The following is a 14,860-nucleotide window of genomic DNA, read 5'->3' as shown; positions in this document are numbered from 1 at the left end:
GCAGCGTGTGAGGCAGTGCTCAGGTACAGCCCTCCCTCACAGACGTTGTGGTTCAAAATTCTGGTATCTGGCATGAATATTGTGCTTGAGAAAAGAGGAAATCTGTGCATAAAGCCATGGGACAGGATACATGAGCTGTGTTGCCTTGTGCTGTACAAGTTCCAGTCACCTCCTTGCATTTGGTCAGACTGTCTTTAGGAGGGATAGGAGAGCTACTTGATGTCCATATTGAAGGGGGTTGAGGGATATGAGGCCTTGTTGGTCTTTTCCATGCAAGAAGAGTCTGTGCAGTCCCTTTTTGTTGTTTTCCCAAAATCTCTCCCTGGTTTTTAGTAATTGGCTTTGAAAACTTCCTCCTAGAAGTTGATGCTGGACTTTTGGTGAGCTCTGATAGGTGGTGCCTTTTATATTTCTGCCCCAGGCAATAGGGGAAGCCGGAAGAGTTGTCCCAAGTCCTATGTCACTGAGCTACTACTTTCTTGTTCCTCTCTATCTGACCAGGAAACAAGAATTAGAAGGGCAATAAAGCTGTTGTGCCAGTCTGAGTTACTTTAGAGCAAATATATAGCAGGTGATCATTTGCCTCAAGCTTTCCTTCAGGATGCCTCTCTAGTCAAAGATCTGCTTTTTCTTCTGTGGTTTTGCAAGGTACTTAAAGGTCTGTTGGGGAAAAGGGGCACTTTGAGGATTTTCTCTAGCTGGGGCTTGTGTAGCATTTCAGAGCATGTGTTGAATAATTTATACTTAAAAATACTGGTGGCTTGCTTGTGCCCTGAGAAGGGGAAACCCTGGTGCCTCCTTGGCTCACTGAGATATTTGTGAAATAAAATAAATGTTAGCACTGGTGTCCTTGCTGCACACATCCTCTTGTGTGCTGAGTTGTGGTGATTCCATGTGTTTAATATATAAGGTAGCGCATTATCCTTTTCCCTACTCATTCTATGCTCAAGAACAGGGCAAGTCCATGATGGGATGCAGCCAGGCTTTCATGTATGTCCTAGGGTTATGGCTACTTTGATTTATATTCATCTCCTTTGATTTATCCTTGGCTCCAACAGCCATTTAATGGTGACTTCAGCAGCTGAAAATAGCCAGAGTCGATGTCTCACTCAGCCACTCTCACATCCCCGGCCCTGCTCCCTGGGTTGAGGTGTGAGGGGAAAATGGGTCTGAGATGTGCTGGCCAAATTATCTAGGGAAATTGCGGCACCAAATTGTGGCAGTGCTGGCAGGCACAAGGAGAGCTTGGATGGGGCTCTGAACATCCCAGGGGAAGGTGTCCCTGCTCATATCAGAACGATTGGAACTAGATGGTCTTTAAAGTGCCTTCCAACCCAAACCATTCTGTAGTTCTGTGAATTGTCTGTGCCCATGCAGAATAGAGCAAGGGAAGTGTAGACTTCACCTTGTTGTCATTTCAGCTGCTGTGAATCAGTGCATATTTCTGTTTCTTCCTCAGGCTAGGATGAGGAAGGTCAGAGCCACCTCCAGAGTTTGTGTAACACATGGTCCTCTGGGTTCAGTCCCAACCACTCATTTGTTTAGCATGTGGGCTGCTGCTATGCATTTGGTGATTTTTGCTTCCAGTTCAGACATGTTGGCTTGTATTAATTTAAGTTTTTTAAATCTGCTTGGTAACAGTCATACAGTGCACTATCAAGGCTGTAACTGGGGACAGTATAGCTCTTCTACCCAACTCTTTTGCTGAGTCAAGTCTTATAAATTTCCTGTTGGATTTTCCACAAGCAGGGCTCTGTTTACATCCTTTCATCTTGCTCATCTCATCTGTGAGCTGCAGCTTTGTAATCACAGGCATCCCTGGTGTGCCACTGATGCTGCTGATGTTTCATTTTCATGGGGTCTTTGACTGGAATTGAGCAGCTGAACTTCACCCCTTCTTGGTGAAGTAATTACCAGAATAACAAACCAATTTTTTTTGCAGATGACACTGAAAGTTTTTGACATGTGTGCCCTTGCCACCCACATCAAGTGATGTATGTAGTGTTTGTCCTTTGTTTTGGCATTTTGATATGTGTGAGAGAGGTGAAATGGCTTTAAAAGCTTTTTGCTGGCGCCTGTGGTTTGTTGCAGACCCAGTGGTACAGGCAGAACATGATAAATTGAAACCAGGCTGTTTCTTTACAATTTGACATAGGGATGTTGATGTACAGGGCTGGGACGTCTGCTACTGCAAACCACTGTGCTCATCACCTGTGGCCAAACCTGACACCCAAGGACCTAAACTGAATTACCTGAGCTGGAGGCTGATGATTTTTTCCCCCAGAAAATAATGATAATTATGTGGTACAGTAATATACTCCTTACTTAAGGGTGAAGTAGCTGTTGAATGAGGATCATAGGCTAATACATTAACCTGGTTCTTAGTAAATGTAATTAAGTTAGTGAGTACCATTATGTGTAATGTGATTGTTTCAAATAAAATACATAAATTGCAAAGAAGGTGTTGGGGCCTTAATGACCAGCTACACTTTCTTGGATCCTTATTGTAGTACAGATGGAGAGTGTCTCTCCTGGTGCTGGAGGAATTCTGCATTCCTAAAACATTTATTAAAATCATTTGGTGTCTTTCCTGTGTTGGGATTCATCCTGTGACAGAAATGACGACCTTTATTGGAACCAAGTCTGTGTGATGTGCATCCTTAGCAGACCAGATTGATGTGTTAAATTGATGTTATATCCAAGCCCAAATTATGCTGGATTTCAGTTCCATTTCTTCTGTGGAGAGGATGGGAAAACAGAGCTATGGATGCAGCTGTGCTTAACCCACATCTTTCCCTAGGCAGTTTGTCCTGGTTGTGCCGATGATTTATTTTTTTAATTTCTGTTCTTAGTTAGTCCTGACACTGCTGGATTTTTGTCTGAAGTTGGACCCTTCATTATCCTCCCTGCAGTCCTCTTTCACTTCATCAACAAGAAGAGAGAGTTGGACTCCCATGCCTGGAACAAGGGTGAAGAAATCACTGTGAAGAAAAGTCCATAGCTCATGAAGGCCTTGGTGAGTGTCACAGTATTACACTGCCTTTGATGTACAGAGCCTTCTGGAGGCTTTGATTGCTGGGAGGACAGACACAGACCCACTTGCTGTTTCACAGGTTGTTTGTGTGGAAAACAGCAGAGTTTTGGCCAATAACCTCCGTTCTGGTAATGGTGGTCACTGTGAATTTGGTAATTTCTTCCTGTAAATTTGCACGTCAGAAGTGTATAATCGCTGAGACTGTCAGCCAAGAAGAGGCCTCAGAAGTCTCTCAACTGAAAGGTCTGCTTCTCAATGATTCTGTCTTAAATCTAATGGCAGAAGAACACAATCCCAAAACACAGAGCTCATGCAAAGTTGCTTTGTTGTTCATTTTGCCTTGTGCCTCAGTGTGGCTAAGGACATGATCTGGTCATACTTTGAGACTCCAGGACTCATGGACAATTGAAGGCTTGTATGCCATCTGTGGTAGGAACTCAGTGGGACTAATTCTTGCTAAATTCATTAGTAAGCCAGGGACAGGCACTGAAAAGGTACAAGTACAAATGGTACTTGAAATGATTCCCACCCACACCCCTCTCGACTGAAAGGCCTAACTTCTGTGTTTCTAAACAAAGACTATGGGGTTTTTTTTATAAGTTTCCTTCATCGATATTACTTTTAAGTCTTTTCCCCCTTCTCTTCGCCTCCCATCAAGTGGTGTAAAAATGAGGCTTTTATTTCAGATTTTAAGATGACACATCTCCCAGGAACGTGTGGGTGTTGACATTCTATGGAGCTGTCACAGGCTATCATGTAAACATGTATTTGCAATGCTTTTAAAAATGTGAATTATTAATAAACAGAGTGGCTTGCTTTTTTTTTTTGGTGTTTGTTGCTTTCAGATTTTGAAGGACAAGAAATTGCTTCCCAGCTGACACTCTCGATGGCAATTTTAATTCCAGACTAAATCTCATGTGTCTGAGTGATAAACCTTTGAAAACATGGGTTTATAATGGAAACACTAAGTCAACTTTAACTACAGCTGTGCCATGCAAGAAAAATACCACGTACCTTAATGAGGTGCTAAATCTGATACGGCAGAGGAATGTGTTGTAATCATTAATTACAATGGAAGCTTAAAGCCGGAGTCTGCCTTTTCCGTTCAAATAAAATCGGCTTGGCGAGTTGGAGCTGAGAGTTATTTAAAAATATCACCTCTATATTTAGTTTAAATTTCACCGTGGTGTCTTGGTACTTGTAAAGTCAATATGGAATCTGTGTGTAGGAAATGCCAAGGCTTTTAAAGGACAGCAGCATGAGGGAATATATTAAACCCTGGGCTAACTCAGTGTGTCATATGGCGAATGTAGAAACCTGGAGGCTGAGCTTGGGCAGGGAAGCCAGGGAAGGCTGTTTCCAGCACCATGAGGGAGCTCTCCCAAGAAGAGTGTTGACAAGCAAGAGTTTGCTTCAAATTTGGAATATGGCTTTGGTGGGTAGGAAGGAGCAGGATGGGGGAGCATTTGCAACATGCAGTTCATTGGTTAGCATTCACTTTTAAACTCTTTTCTTCTGAGCTGTGTATGTTGCAAGGAGATCCTGATTCTGAGGACTCTGGTCTTCTTTAACATGCAGCCCCACTAATGGTTGCTCTTCCCAGTTCTAAGTTCTCAAATTGTGGAAAGATTTTCGATTCTCCACATCTGGAATTAAGAGTGCTTAGACCATATCTATCTAAATAGGCGAGAAGGCATTTTGCATGACTGTGACATCTGCTGTAGGATGAACTCCCACATGCAATAGCACAGGTGAATGAAGGCTGTGGCCACGGAAGGGATGTATGGGTTCAGTGCATGAGCTGCCCCTCTTGCCCTGGATCCAGCTGAGTTTTGAGTTATCCACCAGTGAAGAAGAGAGTTGGTAGAGAAACATGAGAAAATCTGTCTACTTTTCAGGTGTGCAGAGTAACATTAAGAAAATGTATTGTAAAATGTCAGAGCCTCTTTTTTGTTGTTGTTTTTGCTTTCCTGTGTAGGGCCTCACCCCAGAACAAGACAAGTGACAGAATGAAATAGGTGCTCCCACCAAGATGGCCCTAGGATACATCTGGCTGATTTGTTTCTGATTTAATTTTAATTGCACAGTTTGTGTCTCCATGGAGGGAGAAAGGTAAGGAAATGATCATTGTGAAAATGAAGATTTCATTGAAAACCTTTTAGGAGGCTTCAGGACAAAGACTCTTAATTACTGGGACAAAATGAATAGCAGATTTTTGGTACTTTAGACTTCTATGAATCCTGTTCTTGACTGGTTCATTGATCTTACTGATGAGTCCATCTCTGGAGCAAGGATGTGCTGCCCTGGTTTCTTCTCACTCAGGTACAGGAGTCCCTTCACTGGGAGGGCTGGAGTTTATCTGGACACAGCCAGCCTGTATTTAGGATGCACTTGGCCCCGCAGGGGAGAGCTTGGAGCAGGCTGCAAAGGTAGAGAAGCTGGTAAGCACATACCTGGTAGGAAGGTAGCACAGAGCATATCAGGCTTACTTGGCTATGCCCAAGCATGTGCAGAAGGAAGAGGTGGTGGCATGAAGCAGTCCTGGTCTTTCCAGAGTGATGTAGAGCATTTATATAGGCTATGTGCAGAACTCCTTAGTGAGGGAAAGATTAACTGCCATGCCTTTAGAGTCAGCTGGAGTGGCTTTTCACAGCACTGGTGGTCTTCCAGGCACTGGGAGAGTATGTATGGGAAATTGCCCCTTGAATCATCTCTCCACACAAGGAAGGAGGAGCCTCCCTTGAGCAGAGGCTTGAGAGAAGTCAGTGAGGTCTCATGTGAGACCTTTTGATGCTGTGATGGTGTCCCTGTCTTTTGGGACCCAGAGGAGGTGGTGATGTTCCTACACATGGTGTTTATAGAGTTGGGGAGCCCTTTACTTCAAAAGCTCATGGGTGGAGTGAATTTCACAGGTACCTGTGGCAGCACTGGGCAAACCTTTGTGTAAGGAGCTGCAACCAACCATAGCTTCAGTGCTGTGGCTCAGGAGAGTGGAGGGTCCTTTGTCCTACACAGCAATCTTTTCATAGTGATGTCACCTGAGACTGGGAAAGAAATTGTAGCCTAGTACACTGTGCTTTATATGAAAATATTCCAGCTGTGCCTTGCCTTGGACACTTGTTAAAGATGTATTATTAATGTGTGAAAACAGCATAAATATGATGAGGTTTGAAGGAAGATTTTTTTTTTTTCATTTTTCCTTCTGTTTTATCAGCCTCAAGAGCACTTTCAGTTCATGTTCTCAAGCTGTTCAGCACAGCCACTGTTCCAGCCTCTAGGGCTAGCTGCACACTTAAAATATATAAATGGAGATGCAGTTCTTATATAAACCACTCATCTCCCTTAGCTGAGGCTTTAAGGGAAGCATCAACACCTCTCACACTCACCCGGGGCTGGAATGTTAGCAGTGCTGCCTGGGTGCTGCCTTTCGTTGTCAGCGCAGCCCTGGGCCCAGGAGGGCCCTGGGGACCTGTCACATGCAGTGAGTGGGACTGTCACATGCAGCACAGGCAGAGATTCATCTTCAGAAATAAGAAACGTGGGTGAACTTGACAGCACCAGTCTGGCTTCCTCCAAAGTTGTGGAAAACCCAGGGGTGTACTTCTCCAAAGAAATACAGCTGTGGTTGGTCCTTTTAACTCTGATGCTGAGTGCCCAGTAGCTCCACTGTCCTCGGCAAGGGCAGATTGAGAGCGAGTCTGAGGTTGTTTTTCTCACCCAGATGAGGTATGTAGCTCAGATTCTTTGACCAACCTGTGGCAGGAAGGAGAGAAGTTGTGAAAAGGAAGTTAATCAGTGCCCACATGAAGCTGCTCTTCTAAATTGCTTCAATAGATGCATGTAGGAAGAGTGAGTGGCCGTGGGACAGTGTGATTGCTGCTTCTGATGCCTGCCCTAGGTGTTGGAGAGCCTGGTTTGCAACAAGCTGAATTTAATGAAGGATTAGAGTAGCTGAGGGAGGAGTCCCTAAGTCAGTAGGGACAACTGCCTGCTTAGATCTGTGGCTCCAAATTCCTTTAAATCCTTTGAGTTTAGGTCTGGATTTCCTGGTGACCCCTCAGCCTCCCAGCATTTCTGGCTGGACTGGTGCTTGACTTAGAAGTGAGAGGAGATGGAAAGTACAGACTCAGCCAAGTGTGCACACAAAGATGGATCACGAAGAATCATCCACTGTGTTTTTGTCTCCCAACCAGCACTGCCTGCACTGCTCTTGGTGGTCCACACAGAGCAATTCCCACAGGCTCTGTAAGGATGGAGTGTGTGCGTGGGGGAAGGAGTAACAGGAACTGGGTGACTCCTCTGGATGTTTCTAAAATAACTTCATTTTGTTAAACAGCTAGATATGCTCTCGCACTGCTAATTTCCATGCAAGTAATTGCTCTGATTGACCCTGGTTTGTTCACTTGCTGCAAACTGGGTAGCACAGTTGCAGGCAGGGTGGAGTCTATGGGATCTGCTCTAGGGAGCAGCTTGACAGCACAGGTGGGTGGGTTGGAGTGGTGGTGTAAATTGGTGTTTTTCCAGCCCTTTGAACTTGTGATTTCCTTTTGGCTATTCTGTCTTCATACAAGCCAGAAAATGGCAGCAGCTCAATTACAGAACTTGCTGTAATTTCTGACTGCAGGTTTCTTCTTTCATTCCCCTAATCCAGTAATTACAGATGTTTCTCAGTCTTTCAGCCTGGAAGAGCACAGTTGCCACTACTAACACCACTTCTCTAATACTCCAATGATTTGTGATTTTCTTTATGCCCTTTGTGTCACCCTCGGCTGGAGAAGTATAAATGAGGTTATTCATTGCTGCTTTTTGTACAACCATTTGGCATGGAACAGTTAGGGGCTTTTTTGTGCCTCTGGTGACAAGTAGCTCTTTAAATGCAAAGGGCTTTATTTTGATTTGAAGGATGTGACTGCATTCGATGGAGTCACTCTGGATTTAACACCAGTGCCAAGTCAGAATCTGGCTCACCTAAATATCTAAACAAAATATTGTGGCCAGGGAGGTGTTGCCATTTTCTCTCTCCTGAAATTCCCCCAGGATTTGTATTAATATTTTGGTGGCAATAATATCTATCTGTTCATTCACAGATCCTCTGCTTTCTGGGTGCCCTGGACTAACACATCTGATTTCAGTAGTTTTTACAATCTAGGTAAAACAGAGCTATGAAGAGGTCAGCATAGGAAATCACCATCAGCTCCCCAGCCCCACTGCTGTTGGAGCTTCTGAACACAATACTTGAATCCTGGTCTTCCAGAAACATTTTTTGCTTGAATTTGTCATCACATACTCTGTATGATGGAGAGACTTGGGTTTTTGAAAAAAGCTACACAATTTTGAACGATAAATGTCACATTTGCACAATTCCTTTTTTTCTTCTACCTTTTTCCACTTCTCCCCATCCCACTGAACCAGTGAAGATCAGTACATTTTTGCCATTGTTATTGACAAAAGGAGAGCAGGAACAAAGGAATGAAAAGAAAGTAGGAGACAACGTGGGGCTAAATATCCTGATCAAAACCACTTTTGTCATTTGGGCATCAATTTTTACAACTAATTTGGCACAGCATCACTAAGCGAGCTGCCTGCAAAGACATGAGATGATTTGGGAGTGAGAAATAAGTCTGCAGGCTTCCTGTGCGTGGGCTGAGCCCCGTGCAGCCGGGTACATTGCTGTCTGCCTGAGCTCATCTTTGTTTTCTCTTCACCATTCTGGGGCTTGCAGGACCAGTGCTCTGCAGCAGTGGGTTTATTGCTGTGTTGATTTGTAACCCGTGAATGTTTCCAATGAGATGTGTCTAATTTATTGGCATAAACCATTAGATTTTCCTTCAGTGCCCTGGAGTTTCTGATTCACCAGCTGAAAACTATTATCACAGAGCACATAATCACTTGGAAAGTGCCTCTGTCTTCTCTTTTTGTGTGTGTTAAATTTAACCACATAAATAGCATTTTTATAGCACAAAATAGGCCAAAAAGGTACCAGATGTTCTGTATTTCTGTTTTGTTTTTCCCTTAGGTAAGTTTGGTCAGTAGTGATGCTCACAGCTCACAGCTGATGTGAACCTTGGGCACTGTCTGTGAACTTCCCTCATAACACTTCTGCAAGAAGCTCCAACCCTCTGAACAGTTTCAAGAGCACAGGCTGAGCTTGGCACTGTGACAATTTCAGCTGGAAATACATTTTCATCATAGTAATGTTTGGTGAGAGTGCAAGGGCTTTGCAAGCATCTTGTTAGATACAATTCTGGCAACTGCAAGAGGAGCAAAGAGTCCAGATTGTTCCCAGAACCAGGATAGAGGATTTCTTGGCCCAGTGCTACTGCTGCCTGCCTTCATCTGAGTACATTTCTAATTTACCCTCTGCTATTTTGTATGTGTATTTTAATTGGGTTCTAGTCTGAAAGGAGGATCAGGCTCATTACAATTTTCAATAGCTCAAAAACTCTTGCCTCTCCAAGCCTTCCTTATTTCCCCCTTCTGTGAACAGCAAAGTGGCTTTACCTTTAGCACAGATCCTTGATGTTCTGGGCATCAGCTTAGATTAACATCTTGTTTTAGTTTTTCCCCTTGAACTTGGGGCACAACTTCATGCTGGGTCAGTCACGCTGCTCTTCTTCAACATTCACACAAATAAAGCTCCTGCTCATGGATATAATCCATTTTCAACCTGTGTTCTGCCTGTAAGGGAGGAGTTTGGTAGAAAACTTCCAAGGGCCACACAAAAAATGAGTTAAGAAAAGGAAGTTTGTGCCTACACTCTGCAACAGCTTGAATAAAGGGAAATATTAAGAAATGCACAACTGATGGCACTTTTTTTAGGAGCCTACCTATCAAGAAGATTGAAAGACACTTTGATAATATTACAAACTGCGTTGTGGTCGTGTCTGAAATTCTGGTAATAGTCTACTTTTTTTAGCAATATAGTAATTGCACCTCTCAATGGGAATGCTACTCAGGAATAATGATCTTATCAAGACAAGGGAATATAGATTGTAGTAAAGGTTATGATGGTTTCTGTGAGAGGCTTAACATTGATCCTTTTAGCTATCTGATTTTCCAGGAGAGGAAAAAAAACCCTAACTACTTTGAGTTTAGCATGTAATTTGGTGTGAAAATTCTTATGGGTGGTTTTAGAAGATGGAACTTGAAGTAAATTTGCTAAACTGCTTTTTTCCTCTCTCTTGTTTGATGAATACTTTTAAAAAGAAATGGATTTTTTTTATATTTCCCACACATTTTATGCTTTTCTCAGTTTTTTTATTTTTTTTTTTCTTCTAATGCAAGTCAAAACTGCTAGAGAAATCAAAAGTAAAAATCCGTTATGTTGAAAAGGCCACGTTGTGAAATACATCATAAACATGCTGTTAGAGCAGTGTCTCCTAATTAATGGAGAAAGCTTCTGGGAAACAGCAAGCCTGTAACACAGCTCAGCCCCCTTTGATCCTCTGGTGAGTTTGTAAAATCGTTGCCCGCCTAAACTTGTCTGCAGCTTGTTACACATTTTATCCATCTGCTGCAAGAGCAAAAATAAACCATTTATAATTCAGCTGAGCTCCAGTTGTTCAGCATATCACTGACTGTGGAGTCTTTAGTAAGAGGATGGTAGGAAAAGCAAAGCAAAGGTGAAACAAAGTCAGGCACCCTGGAAAATACATTGCTTTTGTCTCTTGAGATTATGTAGGCACTGCGTTGCAAGTTGCAGGTGTCACTGCAAAGTGGTTTAGATATTTTTGTGAAATACACATCAGTGTCTTTCTATTGTCTATAAACTGAAATCAAACCACTCGTTGGGATTTCTAGGATTCAATTAAATGTCCTAGTCTTGGGAAGAGTAGTGCATGTGTATACTTGTATATGTGTCTTGTTTCCCCACAACCTCCAGGCAACTGCTGGGTATATGAGAGTTCAAGTTCTATTTGCTGCTTCAGATAACTGAGTGACCACATGCAAGCCCTGCAGGTGGGTCTAGATCACTGCTTTACTTCTCTTACAGAAGCAAAATCTTGCCTTGAAAACTTCCTCCATCTTTATGGTTGTGGTGCCAACCTCCCTGTGTCAGTCTGTGATGCAGCCAGCCACGGCATCCAGAAGTGGGGTAGCTCTGTTGGACCAATTGGGTGTTAGCTCCAAAATCTAATAACAAGAGGAGCTAATTATTCCCCATGCAAATATCACAGGGCTATGTTCTGTTGATTTTTAGAACAGATGAGCACTTCATTTCAGCACCCATATGTTTTATCTCCATCAGTTAACTATCAATTCTGGATGCCTGTATCCCTCTGAGGGTTCTTGCTGCCATGGATCTTGCTGCTGAGACAGAGGGAGAGCACTGTGAAGTTCTCCCTTCATCAGAAACCAGAGATTCATTGCTCTTGCCTGTTAAAAATGGTCAGGTTATAAATGCATCCAGTATCTAGCACTTACCCACCAGAGTTCTTCCATGCCTGGGAGAATCTCACTGTTAAAAGTACCATCTCTTCCCAGTGACTTCTCTGGTGTTGTGATTTACCAGCAGTCAATCCACATTATGCAGCAAATGGGTTGTTTGCAGCCTGTGATCTCTTTTGGTCTTTGAGAAAATCAGTTGCACAGAGCAGAGAGGCTTTGCCAAGGGCAGGGCTGGAAAGAGGAGAGTCAGTGAAGGGAACAGCTCACCTGGGAGGTGAGGCTACGGCACTGTCTGTTCCTTGCCAAAGATTTAATGTGTGGCAGGGAGCTTTACCTGGATCCCAGGGGCTGAGCTGAGGGCTGGAGGCTGCCAGATGGATGCTGGAACAGTGTGTGCCCTGAGCCCAGGGAGTTTATGACAGCCACAGCTTTTAAAATGCCTTTAGTAACCCACATTCATTTATTACCCTTGTTAGGGCTGCAATTCTTTGCACATGCTGAAGCTGACAATAAACCTGTTGGAAGTGTCTGCAGCATAAATCAAAATCACTGAACAAAATTATTTGGCACAGGTGTTTTAAGAGCTAAAGTCCTCTTAAGTCACTGATCTCATGAAAAAAGATCTGCTCACCAAGCAAAGTGGGATCTCCTTAGTCCATGTTCCATTTAAAGATCCCCAACATTGAGAGTCCCACTACATTTCTCTGGATATCATTTCACAAGGTAATACACATTGCTGCTGAGCTTATTTTCTTGCTGTTACACTGTATTTACCCTTTTATACTTTGATTGCTTTTAGGCCTCTCAATTCAGCAAGACATTTATATTTATTTTGAAGCTTAGTTTAGTTTAGTTTTGAAGTTTAGTTTAGTTGTCTTTTAGTCTAAAATCTGTACCTATTTAATTCTTTCTTCCTGAACCCATAATCCTATTTGTAGGTTTCTTATTCTCAGAGTTCCTAAAAGAATATCTGTCTTGTGATACTGTGGGAAGATGTATATTGGGCAAAAAAGGCATGCTAACTTTCTGCAAGTTACGTTTTTATTTAGAGTTTAGATGAATTTTGAGAAAGCATCATATTGAGATGACATCAGTGCTTTTGTTAACTTGCTTCTGTTCCCAGTAATTTCATACCTATAATATTACACCTCCTCTGTTAGGCTTTTTTTTTTTTTCCCTGTGAATGGCAAAACAGCTCTGGGCTATGGGCAGATTCTTCATAGCTTTTCTGGAGATGCTTGTCTGCCATGGCCTGGTACTGCAAGTTTTAGGCCTGTCATTTTCATCATTCAAAATATAATTCTCCCCAAATTCTCCTCCCTTCAGTTTTCTCACCTGGTCATGCTAATGCTAAGGAAATTTGGGGGCAGGATGTTGAGACTTTTGATTACAGGTTGTTTTGTATCTTTTTTCCCCCCAGGTCTGTTGACAGCTCTAACCAGAGTGTGTGCACTTCTAAAAGTTACTTGTGTTCCAAGGTTCCATGTTCTTGTTTTTACCTAAGGTTTAGCAATTGAATAAAAGCTTTCCAGATCTCTGCAGGAATATGTGCAATTTGTCCATCATTTCTGGATTTCTAGTGATATTCTCAATGGATAGAAGTGTTTTTCCATTTCCCCCTCTCAGTTCTAGTCATCTTAAATAGATAGTGTGTCGACAGGTGTTGATGGACAAGCAATTTACAGTAATTTCTTATGGTGCTTATTCTGCAGCTCCCTGAATTATAAGTGACACGCTGGCAAAGCTGAACAACTGATCACCAGACACTGGCACAGCGTTAACCATGGCTTCTGAGGCTGCTCAGAACTTCCTCCAGCCACTGTCTTCTTGGATGTCTCAAATATACGAAGCCATCCAACAAGCAGGAGACTCCATATCTGCCTCTCTGCTGAATTTGAGTGGAGTGGGTCATAAGCCAGAAGTAGAAAGGACCCAGGACTTGGAGAATAATGGAGGCGTTTATGAGGATTATTCTGAGGAATCAGGTGATGAACGAGACCTGGACCTTTGGGATGAGGACTATTTCTATCCTAGAGAAGACAGTTACATTGGGGGCCCTGATCTTGCATCACAAAACCTCCCTCACGGCTCTGACACGGGTCCACAGGGGCAAGACCGGGTTCAAACCACCAGCACCTTGCCAGAGCAGTGCGTTGAGAGCAGCAGAACCTTGGCATCCAATGGATCCTACTGGATGAGTGAAGATCTCCAGCCTCTTGATCGACTTCCTCCCATTGCTGAGGAAGAAGGTGAGCCCTCTTGGAGGATGGGAGGTCATGAGCACAGCCTCAGCTTGGGTGGCTCCTTAAACAGTGCCAATGGCACGGCACGCTGTGCAGGTAAGCAGCTGGCACGCACCCTGACTGCATTTTCCAGGCCTTTCTTTTCTGCTGTTGATTTGATTTAGTTGCTAATCTGCTCAATATGTTCTGTATTGTCTCTGTTTCCCACAGCTAAAATAAAACTCCCCAAATCCCAAAGAAAAATGTTACCTTTCCAATTCTTCCCTCATTTGTGCGATTAATCTCATTGAAAGAATTGGAGATCTCCAGGGTGAAATGCTGTGTATTAGAAGGCAATCAGGCCCTGCTGGTGTAGCAAGGAGTGTTTTGCTTCCCTCCCTGTTTAGTTTCTGGTAGCAGGACCCTTCAAAGGGAATGTTTAGCCTTAAGCCTTTGCTTTGAGAACCATCTGCCTTTACGTCATTGCTATTAAAGATATATATATATATATATATATATATATATATATATATATATATATATATATATATGTAATCTCAAACCTTGTTTCTTTGTGCCAGGAATCTCAAGATGTTACTGTGCCATGTGCTGTGAAATGCTGTGCTAAAAAGCCAGCCGTATCTCATGATTTTATGGATGAAAGGCTCCCAAATCACTTTCCTCCCCTCCCACCGCCCCCACAGGCTTTTCAAACAAGACTGAAGAGACAGCAGGCAGGAGATTATGGGGAGGAGAACTGATTTTGATATTTTCTTTTTTAAATAGGCCTAACTATGACTTGTGATCTTTAAATGACAGCAGGAGTGTTTTCAGGGGATTGTGCCCAGGACTGAGTTTCAGCCACATGACTTCTGCTCGCTCAGTGTCACCACAAGTGTGGCTGGAGGTTTCCTGGGTCACAGAGGTCTGATGGAGATGTAGGTCCTGACTACACCCAAGAAAGCTGCAATCCTCCTGACACCATCCTTGAGTCTTGTTGGCACAAAGCTGCTCTTTACAAACATCCTAGGAATGGGGATGAGGGTGGCAAGAGGGATAGGGGGACTGGGTTCTACAATATGGAGCTGCTGAGGAACTGGAGACTCACTGAGGATCTGCAGAATTTGGCTTCAAATACCTTTTTTTTTTTTTTTTTTTTTAAGCAGGTGGTAAGTGCTCTTGAAAATGTCTGTTTTATTATGACCAGGAGCTTTTC

At 43.1% G+C, this 14,860-nt stretch overlaps 1 protein-coding gene across 11 annotated transcripts in view; it reads left to right on the top strand.

Annotated features, from left to right (window-relative positions):
* SYT16 (synaptotagmin 16) overlaps nucleotides 1-14,860 on the top strand; it is a 109,422-nt gene that overhangs the window by 49,928 nt on the left and 44,634 nt on the right. For 9 of the 11 annotated variants that reach the window (XM_077783918.2, XM_085580905.1, XM_085580911.1 and 6 more), the window contains 2 exons: nucleotides 2,853-3,016; nucleotides 13,135-13,761. In XM_077783918.2, the coding sequence (XP_077640044.2) occupies nucleotides 13,206-13,761 (556 nt within the window). In that variant the 5' untranslated portion in view covers nucleotides 2,853-3,016; nucleotides 13,135-13,205. Of the gene's footprint in view, nucleotides 1-2,852; nucleotides 3,017-5,012; nucleotides 5,147-13,134; nucleotides 13,762-14,860 lie in introns of all 11 variants that reach the window. The other 2 variants (XM_085580906.1, XM_085580914.1) reach the window with 2 other exon arrangements.

Source organism: Lonchura striata, chromosome 5 (genome assembly GCF_050655825.1).
Source record: "Lonchura striata isolate lonStrDom1 chromosome 5, ASM5065582v1, whole genome shotgun sequence".
Taxonomy (NCBI): Eukaryota; Metazoa; Chordata; class Aves; order Passeriformes; family Estrildidae; genus Lonchura; species Lonchura striata.
This window is presented reverse-complemented; position numbering and strand designations above follow the sequence as displayed.